The sequence below is a fragment of the Oncorhynchus clarkii genome, chromosome 11, assembly GCF_045791955.1.
Source record: "Oncorhynchus clarkii lewisi isolate Uvic-CL-2024 chromosome 11, UVic_Ocla_1.0, whole genome shotgun sequence".
Lineage (NCBI taxonomy): Eukaryota > Metazoa > Chordata > Actinopteri > Salmoniformes > Salmonidae > Oncorhynchus > Oncorhynchus clarkii.
The window spans coordinates 9,177,249-9,191,808 of NC_092157.1; the positions used below are offsets into that span (position 1 = coordinate 9,177,249).

General features: G+C 41.2%; 1 protein-coding gene across 1 annotated transcript; it reads right to left on the reverse strand.

Annotated features, from left to right (window-relative positions):
• Positions 1–5,689: 5,689 nt before the first annotated feature.
• LOC139420171 (myelin-associated glycoprotein-like) lies at positions 5,690–10,695 on the reverse strand. Its single transcript, XM_071169953.1, has 8 exons — positions 10,599–10,695; positions 9,621–9,695; positions 8,938–9,324; positions 8,502–8,807; positions 8,100–8,366; positions 7,259–7,370; positions 7,088–7,145; positions 5,690–6,743 (listed from the first exon to the last, which is right to left on the reverse strand). Exons 2-8 carry the CDS (start codon positions 9,667–9,669, stop codon positions 6,486–6,488), a joined length of 1,437 nt encoding a protein of 478 aa, XP_071026054.1. The 5' UTR covers positions 9,670–9,695; positions 10,599–10,695; the 3' UTR covers positions 5,690–6,485.
• Between the last annotated feature and the right edge of the window lie 3,865 nt (positions 10,696–14,560).

Consider the following 14,560-nt stretch of genomic DNA (forward strand, 5'->3'; position numbering starts at 1 on the left):
CATTTATTTTGAACATTAAAATGAACAGAAAATATAGTGAAGAAGTCGATACTTGCCTTAGACGGTAACGTAAACTGTCTACAGCAGAAACTGTCACACACATAGTGAGGTCTGACAAACTAAAGTGATGAAATTCATGTGACACATCTCACATCTCAACAGTGACGTACTTCCTAATAACTGTATGAGAAATGATTTTTAAAGAATACTACGGTATTTATTTAACAAGATGTTGAATAGTCTGTTCTGGGTTTATTTATCAGTTGTGAAAACACTGTATTCAAATATAAGTTCGAAGAACATTGTAATTTTCTAATGAACCTTCTACTCCAGAACAATTAGTCTCAGTCACTTGAAACATTGCAGAGTTGGCCTGATCCATGTTTCACCAGTTTCAAATGAAATGGGCCCCAGCTGCCCACTGACTGATTCTACACACAAAGTGTGTGTTAGCCACTGACTCAACAGCATTATATGACCTATAGATTTCATTACTGCCAGAAAGGAAACAGTTCTACAAAATAGGTTGGGCGGGGTAGGACAAGTCAACATCATTCTGAAACTGGCCCCCAAATTACAAAGTCCACCCCTGATACATCGTTAAATACAACAAAAGAAACAATCCTCTATCTGGATTAAATGGGAATGTGTGTGGGATTTAAACGTATTGTTAAACCATGAACCAAAAGCCACTCTTAATTTATTGAAGACAATTTATTGAGATCGATACAAAACATAGTGTTGTCACATTATGTTTCAACATGAAAAACAGACTTGGTATGAAACAGAGTAACTGTAATTCTGACTGATTCTCACATACCACTCAACTTCTCCTACACCAACACTTTTTCGCACCTTAATTTATTTAATTGTACTTTACTCATTTAATTTTCATAACCTGCTATGTTAATTCTCCTAATGTAACGTCTTTCTTCCCGGGAAGGAGAGGATGACCAAAATGCAGCGTGGTTATGGTTGAACATCTTTAATAAAGATGATAACGTGAACAATATACATATACAAAATAAGAAACCGTGGGAAAACCGAAACAGTCCTAGCTGGTGCAAAACACAGAGACAGGAAACAATCACCCACAAAATACCTAAAAAAAATATGGCTGCCTAAATATGGTTCCCAATCAGAGACAACGATAAACACCTGCCTCTGATTGAGAACAACTCCAGGCAACCATAGACTTACCTAGAACACTCAACTAAACACAACCCCCATAGACTACAAAACCCCTAGACAAAACAAGACACATAAATCACCCATGTCACACCCTGGCCTAACCAACATAATAAAGAAAACACAGAATACTAAGGCCAGGGCGTGACACCTAAGCTGCTGCAAAAATGATCCCAAACTTGCTAGAAAACTCAATTTTGACAAAAGAAACACAGAAAATGTGCAATAACAAGGCTATACAGTAGGGCAAAAAAGTATTTAGTCAGCCACCAATTGTGCAAGTTCTCCCACTTAAAAAGATGAGAGAGGTCTGTAATTTTCATCATAGGTACACTTCAACTATAACAAAGTATTGAGATAAACTTTTGTTATTGACCAAATACTTATTTTCCACCATAATTTGCAAATAAATTCATTAAAAATCCTACAATGTGATTATCTGGATTTTTTTTCTTCTAATTTTGTCCGTCATAGTTGAAGTGTACCTATGATGAAAATTACAGACCTCTCTCATCTTTTTAAGTGGGTGAACTTGCACAATTGGTGGCTGACTAAATACTTGCCCCACTGTATACATGGAGTACCGGTACAGAGTCAATGTGGGAGTACCGGTACAGAGTCAATGTGGGAGTACCGGTACAGAGTCAATGTGGGGGTACAGGTTAGTCGAGGTAATTTGTACATGGAGGTAGGTGTGAAGTGACCATGTATAGATAATACAAAACAAATGAAGGTTGGGGGTAAATGTAAATAGTCCGTTGGCCATTTGATTCATTGTTCAGCAGTCTTATGGCTTGGGGGTAGAAGCTGTTAACGAGCATTTTGGTTCGATACTTGGCGCTGCGGTACCGCTTGCTGTGCGGAAGCAGAGAGAACAGTCTATGACTTGGGTGACTGGAGTCTCTGACAATTTTATGGACTTTCCTCTGACACCGCCTAGTATATAGGTCCTTGATGGTAGGAAGCTTGGCCCCAGTGATGTACTGGGCCATACGCACTACCCTCTGTAGCGCCTTAGGGTCAGATGCCGAGCAGTTGCCATACCAGTCGGTGATGCAACCGGTCAAGATGCTCTCGATGGTGAAGCTGTAGAACCTTTTGAGGATCTTGGGACCCATGCAAAATCATAGGGTTGTCACATCATTTTTTCAACATGAAAAACAGACTTGGTATGAAACAGAGTAAGTGTAATTGTATCTGACTGATTCTCACACTCAACTTGTAATACACCAACTTCCTCTTTTTCTTGCTTAACTTCCTCTTTAAAGTCTATTTGCCAAGAAAACCCTGGTGGGCTGGATGACACATTTTCACTCCACTTCTATACAGATTTGACTTTTTCGTATCAGGCTAGAAGAATTTATGCAGCAGGTTAGGAGAATTACGGCTATGGGTTACGGTTAGTGAAAATGCTCTCCTAACCAGGGTCGGACGACCCCACACACCCCCTCTTACTTACTGCATTTCAACCCATTTTGCCATGGTGTGGAGAGCATTTCAACCCATTTTGCCATGGTGGGGAGAGCATTTCAACCCATTTTGCCATGGTGCAGAGAGCATTTCAACCCATTTTGCCATGGTGCAGAGAGAATTTCAACCCATTTTGCCATGATGTGGAGAGCATTTCAACCCATTTTGCCATGATGTGGAGAGCATTTCAACCCATTTTGCCATGATGTGGAGAGCATTTCAATCCATTTTGCCATGATGTGGAGCATTTCAACCCAGCATTTCAACCCATTTTGCCATGATGTGGAGAGCATTTCAACCCATTTTGCCATGATGTGGAGAGCATTTCAACCCATTTTGCCATGATGTGGAGAGCATTTCAACCCATTTTGCCATAATGTGGAGAGCATTTCAACCCATTTTGCCATGATGTGGAGAGCATTTCAACCCATTTTGCCATGATGTGGAGAGCATTTCAACCCATTTTGTCATGATGTGGAGAGCATTTCAACCCATTTTGCCATGATGTGGAGAGCATTTCAACCCATTTTGCCATGATGTGGAGAGCATTTCAACCCATGGTGCAGAGATGCATATTTACAGTTTTATAATGCTATTCGACATGTTGTCATGAAGCTGACAAAAAATGTTGTTGTTTCGAGCTAATTTCCCACTATTCAACACATTTTGATATCATATGCTATCTGGGGCCGTTCGGTAATCCAGCCCTGCTGCTAACCTGCTACCAAAATCACTTCTTATTGAAGTGGCGTGAAAATAATGACCCGAGACCGCGACCTACAGGTACTGGGAGGCAAGTTGGACATGGGCTCACTCGGGTTTTGTACCCATGTTGATTATTTCTTGATGCCGTTGGTTTTGGAGTTAAACAGCTCCGGCTGTTACCTAGTTCTGCTCTCCTGCGTCTGACTTCCCTGCCACCAGTTACACACCCCTTACACTCCCTCTATGACGGTCAAGTCTAGTTGGGATAAAGCTTTTGTAAAATTGAAGTCAAACTCTTTTAGCATTTAAGCTAATCCTAACACTTTTCCATTCCTTGATCTAATTATCATAACCTGCTACGTTAATTCTCCTAACCTGCAGCCTAATTCTCCTAATCTTGCAAGAACACTACATTTGGACAAATCACTCTTCGACCTTCCCAAGGTCTTCTGGGAGAAGGAGACCCAGGAGCTGAGGGCGTACTTTACCCAGTAGGTGGGAGCCGACCTCCCGCAACAGGTGGAGGGAGAGCTGAAGGCTCTGGAGGACAGGATCAGGAATTGAGAGGTGGAGGGACCAGATGATTCAGAGAGAGAAGATAAAGTATTGACTATTGGACATTATAATACTCTGATACTGCAATATGGTGGTACGGACAAAAAAATTACTAACACGGTCATTTCAATTTTGTGGAAGCTGCTTTGCCTATCTGTGGATAAAATGTATGGAAATATAATGAAACGATGTGCCTGCATGCAGATCAGGCTTCCACTCACTATCAATGGATATATGAGTAGTTATTAGGTGATAAAACAGAACCAGTCTTACTGCTCTTTCCATGACATAGATTGACCAGGTGAATCCAAGTTAAAGCTATGATCCCTTATTGAAGTTACTTGTTAAATCCACTTCAGTGTAGACGAAGGGGAGGAGACAGGTTTTTTAAGGCTTGAGACAATTGAGAAGTGTGTTGTGTATGGGCGCCATTTAGAGGGTGTTTGGACAAGACAAAAAATGTAAGTGCCTTTGAATGAGGTGCAGTTGTTGGTGCCAGGCGCACGCACTGGTTTCAGGAACTGCAATACTGCTGTTTTTTCTCACTCTAACCAGTTTCCGGTGTGTATCAAGAATGGTCCACCCCCCAAAAAACATCCAACCAACTTGACACAACTGTAGGAAGCATTGGCCAGGTCGCAGTTGCAAACGAGAACTTGTTCTCAACTAGCCTACCTGGTTAAATAAAGGTGAAATAAAAATAAATTGCTGTCATAATGGGCCAGCATCCCTGTGGAATGCTTTCGTCACCTTGTAGAGTCCATTACCTGATGAACTGAGGCTGTTCTGAAGACAAAAGGGGTTTCAACTCAAAATTAGGAAGGTGTTCCTAATGTTTGGTATCCTCAGTGTCTTCAGAAAGAACCCCTTGACTTATTCCACATTCTGTTGTTTTACAGCTTGAATTAAAAATTGATTAAATAGAATGCCCATAACATGGTGCAGCCATCACCTTGAAAATATGAAGAGTGGTACTCAGTGATGTGTTGTGTTGGATTTGCCCCAAACATACCCTTTTTATTCAGGACATAGAATTAATTTCTTTGCTCATTTTTAAGCAGTTTTAGAATAATTTTTTTTCTGTACATGTTTCCTCCTTCTCACTTTGCCATTTAGGTTAGTATTATGGAGTAAGTACAGTGTTGCTGATCCATCCTCAGTTTTCTCCAATCACAGCCGTTAAACTATGTAACTGTTTTAAAGTCACCATTGGCCTTATGGTGAAATCAGTGGAGGCTGCTGAGGGGAAGACAACTCATAATAATGTCTGGAACGGAGCAAATGGAATGGAATCAAACACATGGAAAACTTGTTGGATGTATTTGGTACCATTCCTCCTGTTCTGCTCCAGTCATTACCACGAGTACGTTCTCCCCAATTAATGTGCCACCAACCTCCTGTGGGTGAAATCCCTGGGCAGTGTTTTTCCTCTCCGGCGACTGAGTTAGGAAGGACGCCTGTATCTTTGTAGTGATTGGGTGTATTGATAAACCATCCAAAGTGTAATTAATTAACTCACTACGCTCAAAGGGGTTTTCAATGTCAGATTTAATTTATTTTTACCCATCTACCAACAGGTGCCCTTCTTTGTGAGGCAATGGAAAAGCTGTTTATATCTGTTTGAAAGTTGCTGCTTGACTGAGGGATCTAACAGATAATTGTATGTGTGGGGTACAGAGACGAGGGAGTCATTTAAAAATCATGTTAAACACTAGTATTGCACACTAAGTGAATCCATGCAACTCATGTGACAAGTTAAGGAAATCTTTACTCCTGAACTTATTTAGGCTTGCCATAGAAAAGGTGTTGAATACATATTGACTTTCAGCTTTTCATTTTTATGTCTAAAAACATAATTCCACATTGTGTGTAGACCAGTGACACAAAATCTCAATAGAATCCATTTTAATGAGATGTTAAATGTTGGACCAATAAGACCAAAAGATTTCATGGACATTGAATGTAAAGGTTTATTGCAGGGCAATTAATCAACAACCTTAAATTCAGTCTAAATTGTTTCTTCAATTTAACACTCAACATAAAAACTGAAATAATTACTTCTAAATAGATATAAACTGAAAATAGATATTGTTATTCTGGGAACTGCACAAAATAATAAGAGAAACAGTGACTAGTAGATGTTAACACCATTCTGCCATCATGTAGACTTACTGCACCAACTTCCTGTCTTGTATCAGACCACCGTCTCTCCAACTAACTGTGTCTTCTCTCCTCAGTCATCATTGACTTTATATGGTCTTAAACTGCCTTCAGTGAGCTAGTTGAACTCAGCAGTTCCTCTATACTGGAACCCATTAAACAGATGCTCTGTGAACTCAACACTCAAAATAAATGGTCTAAAATAAAGAGTAGCCTGCATCATCATATCAACACTATAGTAACAGTTAAACACTTTTCATCCCAGCAAATTTTACAAATATGCAGATAATCAAAGAGCACACAATTATAAATGTAACAAAAGTACCAATAGAAACTAATACACAATGATAATACTGTACATAAAAACACTTAATGCCCAATTGCCAAAATACTTAACCTCCACCTTGTTAATTCACTTGTGCATAAAGCCCATCTAGGTAGTTAAGATGGGGTTCCTGAGCCACTCTTCTGTTCACTTTGACTTCAGCGTACTCACTCTCCTGTCCCTGGACCCTGTCCTGGGCTGCAGCTGGGGTCTCTTTGGTCTGTAGTTTGGAGAAGTCTATGTCACCATAGTGGATCTCTTCAGGCTGGTATTCTGCAAGTTCCTCTGGTTCCTCTCCGGCTGTGGCCTGGTTAGTACACACTGTCCCAACCGGGGAGTTCTGTGGAGCGAACACAGAGAGAGGAACAGGTGTAAAGCTCTAAGCTCAGTAATGTGTAAAACTCTAAGGTCAGCAGGTTACACAACACATACTGAGGGGATGTCAATGAAAATGTCAATTCAACTGACAGGTGTAAAGACAGTAAACACTGTCAAAGTCCAACAGCCATTCTGTTATCATTCCATGTCATTACAGGATGTGGCATTGCTTTCGATATGATCATCTCCCCCTAAACTTGCTCTGAAACTATGTTAACCTCATGGCTTTAAATAGTTTCAGCATTAACTCAGTACTTCCTTAGATACACTTTGTAGATGGTTTTGTAAGTTGAGCCTTATTCCCACCTGTCCCTGTGAATTGTCTGTCCTTTCAAGTCCATCGTGGAGCCTCGAGTTTCTCCTCCTGGAAGACATTTAGAAAGGTATTCTGAATGCACTGTGAGGGTTTCCATATGCAAAAGCACAAACACAGCAGAAATAAAACTGTTTTGCATTGATGCCAGGAATAGTTCTTACCATACAAAAAGACTGATCAGGCTGATAAGCAAAATGGCCCCCAGAGTTCCTGCTGCAACCCCAGAAACCAGGAACCAGAAACCAACCCCTGAGGTTTTTGACTCTTCTTGCCCTGAAAATACAACACATATTATGGTCAATTCTCACAAAAAGATCTCTCAAGTACACTACATGACCAAAAGTATGTGGACACCTGCTCGTCGAACATCTCATTCCAAAATCATGGGCATTAATATGGAATATAGAATGTCATTGTATGCTGTAGCGTTAAGAATTCCCTTCACTGGAACTAAGGGGCCCAGCCCAAACCACGAAAAACAGCCACAGAACATTATTCCTCATCCACCAAACTTTACACTTGGCACAATGCATTGGGGCAGGTAATGTTCTCCTGGAATCCGACAAAACCCAGATTCGTACGCCGGACTGCCAGATGGTGAATCGTATATTCAACATGCCAGAGAACGGATTTCCACTTCTCCAGAGTCCAATGGCAGTGAGCTTAACACCACTGCAGCTGATTCTTGGCACTGCACATAGTGATCTTAGGCTTGTGTGCGGCTGTTCGGCCATGGAAACCCATTTCATGAACCCTTCAACAAACAGTCCTTGTGCTGCCGTTGCTTCCAAAGGCAGTTTGGAACTCGGTAGTGAATGTTGCCATCCTACTGCCAATGTTTGTCTACAGAGATTGCATAGCTGTGTGCTCGATTTTAAACACATGTCAGCAAAACATCTGAGGATTTAATAGCTGAATCCACGCATTTGAAGGGGTGTCCACATACTTTTGAATATATATTGTATATCTAACCTACGATTGTGCCCTACGTGCCCATTTTACCTTTTATAGCCAGCTGCACTTCATTCGACTTCCCACAGCCGTGACTATTTCTTCCTTCACAGTAGTACAGTCCTCTATCACCAGCAGTCACATTGAGGAAGTAACTCTGTCCAGATGCAACCTGTGTTGTTTTACCCCCACTGATCTGGAACCAGGTGAAATTAGTCACAGGAGGGTTGGCTGTACTGCTGCAGGTCAGATTAACACAGCTGCCCACTGATATTGAATCAGCTGGACTGATGGAGGCCAATGTGTCCTTAGGAGAGACTGGGGGAGAGGGGTTCATTTAGAATGTATCTGGATATGGTATATTGAATAGTCTCATCAAAACCACTCTATTACAATCATCAGTGAAACATGATAGAATGATCTATTCTACAGGAACCGGTTACTAAATCTTACATGAAACGTTAAGCATCATGTTATGTTCAGCTCTCTTGTTGCTTGTCCCTACTGGGTAGACTGAGGTACAAGTGATGTTCTTCTCATGATGAAGGTATGACGGAGTGAAGGTCACCGTGGAGAGAACTGAATTGGTTCGGTCTGGATTCTCCTGCAGTTGGTTCTCAGGTGTGAACTGTGTTGGGAGAGTCCATGTCAGCTCAGGGGGGTGTTCAGGACAGGGAGCGATAGCAGAGCAGTTCAAGCTTACAGGGGTCCCTTCCTTCACCTCACCTGAGACAGTAATGATGGGACTGGAAGGCAAATCTGTAATACATTGTAGATAAATATATTTTACACTGACAGTTAAACTGTCCACTTGTTCAACTCTTATCTTTGATGCAAGGAATCTAAACTGGAAAAAAATGGTTGGTTTTAAAGATAAATTGTCACTTACCTCTGACAACTATATTAACAGACTTATCAGGATCTGTTGCAAGGTATGGTTGACTCTCAATCCTGAAGAAGTATATATTAGTGTAACTGGTGTTTACATTGAAGAAGACTGTGGTGCAGTTCTTCTGGGACATGTTTCCAGTTATCTCCCCTTGATATCTGTTGACCGTCTTACTACTGTTAAATATCACATTGTCCGGACGCCCACCAAAGTTTGAGTTTTCTTTAATCCACACTCCAGAGGTTAGTATTGTGCTGTTATATTTATTCTTTTTTTGTTCAGGAACATCAAATGAACATGGGATTTGCACACAGGAGCCAGTCAGTACATCCAGTCTATCTGGCATTGTGGTGATCAAATTTCGTTGACCAAAACTGACCAAAACACCTGCAACATGAAGGACAACATCAGGGAGGTAATATGATCTTTTCAGTACAGTCACTCTCTCTGCAGCAAAAAATATATACTCATTTCAATGTACAGGTGATTCCTGATGTCACAACTCCATGCCCTAAACTGGATCATGAACATATCTGGAGCACAATGTTTGAATCCAGACTATTAAACTCTGCTTTTCTATACATTGAGACAGATGGGAATACAGCTCATAGTATGAAACATCATCCCTTGTACTTATTCCTCTGTCTGATTCATAACTAGTTATCGTTGTGTGTAAGACTCACCTGATATAAAGAGGACAATGAGAAAAAACATGTTCTCAGGACAAGCCATGTGAGAACTCACACACTACTGATCACCTGAAACAGTACAAACATACACACATTTAGTAACTCAACACACTGCCCTTCCTTACCTTCAGGCTCAAACCCAACACCCGAGCACTCCATTCTCCCACCCCTACAGGAGGGCAGCTGCCGCTCAGGCTGTCCAAGCTCTTTCCTGTCCTGGCACCCCAATGCTGGAACCAGCTTCCCCCTGAAGCTACCTGCCCATCTTGCGAAAACATCAGAAACCCTACCCCTTCAGGGCATTTTAAATAATCCCACAGCATCCCCCCTTTCACAGCCTGACCTCAAAAAAACCTTTTGTGAACTAACATCCGCACTTGACTACCAACCCCCCCCACCCCCCCCACACACACACACTAGCTCTGACTTTGCTGATACCTGCTGGAGTGTACTTACTATGAATGTAATGCGGTTGTCTCACCTGACTATCATAAGATGAATGCACCAACTGTATGTCGTTCTGAATAAGAGTGTCTCTGCTAAATTACTCAAATGTATTACATTGAACCTTAATACGTACAGTGCATTCGGAAATGATTCAGACCTCTTGACTTTTCTCCCCTCGTTGTTATGTTGTTTAAAATGGATGAAATTGTTCTCGCCCCTCAATCTACACACAATACCCCATAATAACAAAAACAAAAAACATGTTTTAGAAATGATTTGTCATTATGGGGTATTGTGTGTGGATTGATAAGGAAAAATAATTTAATGCGTTTTACAATAAGACTAAAGTAACAAAATGTGGAAAAAGGAAAGGGGTCTGAATACTTTCTGAACGCAGTGTATGGCTTTCAGTTGTAAAGCTATAACATGAACCAACAGCAGCAGCATTTCAAATCATTACCAGTCATAACATTTCAGTGAGTCTTAACATTAAAATTAAAAGATAGTGAAGAAGTCGATACTTGCCTTACGATCTTGAAAAGCGATCACAGAAAAGGAGATGATATCACACCCATAGTGAGTTCTGACAAACTGAAGTGTTGCAATTCAAGTTGGACAATGGCATGTGATGTACTTCCTATTCCTTATAAGTGAACAAAATTATTTGCATTTTCAAAAGCAAGAAGTATAATTTTCTACTAATTATATACAGTCAAAAGTTTAGACACACCTACTCAAGGGTTCTCTCTTTTACTGTTGTCTACATTGTAGAATAGTGAAAACATCAAAATTATGAAATAACACATATGGAATCATGTACTAACCAAAAGTGTTAAACAAATCAAAATATATTTTATATTTGAGATTCTTCAAAATAGCCACCCTTTGCCTTGATGACAGCCTTGCACTCTTGATATTCTCTCAACCAGCTTCATGAGGTAGTCACCTGGAATGCATTTCAATTAACAGGTGTGCCTTGTTAAAAGTTAATTTGTGGAATTTCTTTCCTTCTTAATGCGTTTCAGCCTATCAGTTGTGTTGTGACAAGGTAGGGATGGTATACAGAAGATGGTCTTTCACCAAATAGGGCTAAGCCCATCATTTTCTTTTCTTCCAATTTTAAATTGAACCTTTATTTAACTTGGCAAGTCAGTTAAGAACAAACTATTAATTACAATGACTGCCTACCCCGGCCAAAGCTGGGCCAATTGTGCGCCTACATATGAGACTCCCAATTACGGCCAGACGTGAAACAGCCTGGAATCAAACCAGGGACTGTAATGACTGACGCCTCTTGCACTGAGATGCAGTGCCTAAGACCACTGCACCACTCGGGAGCCCATATTATGGCAAGAAAAGCTAAAATAAGCAAAGAGAAATGACAGTCCATTACTTTCAGACATGAAGGTCAGTCAATGTGGAAAATGTCAAGAACTTTGAACGTTCAAGTGCAGTCTCAAATGATCAAGCGCAACGATGAAACTGGCTGTCATGACAACCACCACAGGAAAGGAAGACCCAGAGTTACCTCTGCTACAGAGGATAAGTTCATTAGTTACCAGCCTCAGAAATCGCAGCCCAAATAAATGCTTCACAGAGTTCAAGTAACAGACATCTCAACATCAACTGTTCAGAGGGGACTGTGTGAATCAGGCCTTCATGGTCAAATTACTTCCAAAGAAACCACACCTAAAGGACATCAAGAAGACTTGCTTGTGCAAAGAAACACACGTTATGGACATGAGACTGGGGGAAATCTGTCCTTTGGCCTGGAGTAAAAATGTAAGATTTTTGGTTCCAAATGCCATGTCTTTGTGAGACGCAGAGTAGGTGAACAAAAGATCTCTCCATGTTCGGTTCCAACCGTGAAGCATGGAGGATGAGTTGTGATGGTGCTTTGCTGGTGACACTGTCAATGATTTAGAATTCAAGGCACACTTAACCAGCATGGCTACCACAGCATTGTGCAGCGATACGCCATCCCATCATGTTTTCCTACAGGACAATGACTCAACACACCTCCAGACTGTGTCAGGGCTATTTGACCAAGGAGGAGGGTAATAAGAGTGCTGAATTGCAGAGTACTTTGTTGAAGCACCTTTAGCAGTGATTACAGCTCCAGTCTTCTTGGGTATGACGCTACAAGCTTGATACACCTGTATTTGGGGAGTTTCTCCCATTCTTCTCTGCAGACCCTTTCAAGCTCTGTCAGGTTGGATGGGGAGCATCACTGCACAGCTATTTTCAGGTCTCTCCATAGATGTTAGATCAGGTTCAAGTCTGGGCTCTGGCTGGGCCACTCAAGGACCTTCAGAGACTTGTCCAACAGCCACTCCTGCCTTGTCTTGGCTGTGTGCTTAGGGTCGTTCTGTTGGAAAGTGAACCTTTGCCCCAGTCTGAGGTCCTGACCAGGTTTGAGTCAAGGATGTCTTTTACTTTGTTCTGTTCATCTTTCCCTCGATCCAGACCAGTCTCCCTGCCCCTGAAAGACATCCAATGGAGGCCAATGTGTTCATGGGGAACTTCAAGGCTGCAGACATGTCTGGGTAACCTTCCCCAGATCTGTGCCTTGACACAATCCTGTCTCGACGCTCTACGGACAATTACTTCAACCTCACGGCTTGGTGTTGGCTTTGACATGCACTGTCAACTGTGGGACCTTATATAGACAGGTGTGTGCCTTTCCAAATCATGTCCAATCAGTTGAATTTACCACAGGTGGACTCCAATCAAGTTGTAGTAACATCTCAAGGATGATCAATGGAAACAGGATGCACCTCAATTTCGAGTCTCATAGCAAACAGTCTGAATACTTATTTACATAAGGTATTTCTGTTTATAAATATGCAAACATTTCTAAAAACCTGGTTTTTGCTTTGTCATTATGGGTACTGTGTGTAGATTGATGAGGGGAAAAAAGCATTTAATCCATTTTAGAATAAGGCTATAATGTAACAAAATTTGGAAAAAGTCAAGGGGTCTGAATACTTTCTGAATGCACTGTGTGTATATATATATATATATATATATATATATATATATATATATATATACACAGTGCCTTGCGAAAGTATTCGGCCCCCTTGAACTTTGCGACCTTTTGCCACATTTCAGGCTTCAAACATAAAGATATAAAACTGTATTTTTTTGTGAAGAATCAACAACAAGTGGGACACAATCATGAAGTGGAACGACATTTATTGGATATTTCAAACTTTTTTAACAAATCAAAAACTGAAAAATTGGGCGTGCAAAATTATTCAGCCCCTTTACTTTCAGTGCAGCAAACTCTCCAGAAGTTCAGTGAGGATCTCTGAATGATCCAATGTTGACCTAAATGACTAATGATGATAAATACAATCCACCTGTGTGTAATCAAGTCTCCGTATAAATGCACCTGCACTGTGATAGTCTCAGAGGTCCGTTAAAAGCGCAGAGAGCATCATGAAGAACAAGGAACACACCAGGCAGGTTCGAGATACTGTTGTGAAGAAGTTTAAAGCCGGATTTGGATACAAAAAGATTTCCCAAGCTTTAAACATCCCAAGGAGCACTGTGCAAGCGATAATATTGAAATGGAAGGAGTATCAGACCACTGCAAATCTACCAAGACCTGGCCGTCCCTCTAAACTTTCAGCTCATACAAGGAGAAGACTGATCAGAGATGCAGCAAAGAGGCCCATGATCACTCTGGATGAACTGCAGAGATCTACAGCTGAGGTGGGAGACTCTGTCCATAGGACAACAATCAGTCGTATATTGCACAAATCTGGCCTTTATGGAAGAGTGGCAAGAAGAAAGCCATTTCTTAAAGATATCCATAAAAAGTGTTGTTTAAAGTTTGCCACAAGCCACCTGGGAGACACACCAAACATGTGGAAGAAGGTGCTCTGGTCAGATGAAACCAAAATTGAACTTTTTGGCAACAATGCAAAACGTTATGTTTGGCGTAAAAGCAACACAGCTCATCACCCTGAACATACCATCCCCACTGTCAAACATGGTGGTGGCAGCATCATGGTTTGGGCCTGCTTTTCTTCAGCAGGGACAGGGAAGATGGTTAAAATTGATGGGAAGATGGATGGAGCCAAATACAGGACCATTCTGGAAGAAAACCTGATGGAGTCTGCAAAAGACCTGAGACTGGGACGGAGATTTGTCTTCCAACAAGACAATGATCCAAAACATAAAGCAAAATCTACAATGGAATGGTTCAAAAAGAAACATATCCAGGTGTTAGAATGGCCAAGTCAAAGTCCAGACCTGAATCCAATCGAGAATCTGTGGAAAGAACTGAAAACTGCTGTTCACAAATGCTCTCCATCCAACCTCACTGAGCTCGAGCTGTTTTGCAAGGAGGAATGGGAAAAAATGTCAGTCTCTCGATGTGCAAAACTGAGAGACATACCCCAAGCGACTTACAGCTGTAATCGCAGCAAAAGGTGGCGCTACAAAGTATTAACTTAAGGGGGGCTGAATAATTTTGC

Bases quoted from the DNA above. Each gene is read 5' to 3' on its own strand.
- LOC139420171 (XM_071169953.1), bottom strand. From the start codon at position 9,669: ATGGCTTGTCCTGAGAACATGTTTTTTCTCATTGTCCTCTTTATATCA. The intron at 8,808-8,937 runs GTAAGTGACAAT...AATGTATTACAG, and splicing joins TGTTAATATAGTTGTCAGAG to ATTTGCCTTCCAGTCCCATC. The intron at 7,371-8,099 runs GTAAAATGGGCA...TTGTATTTTCAG, and splicing joins AGTGCAGCTGGCTATAAAAG to GGCAAGAAGAGTCAAAAACC.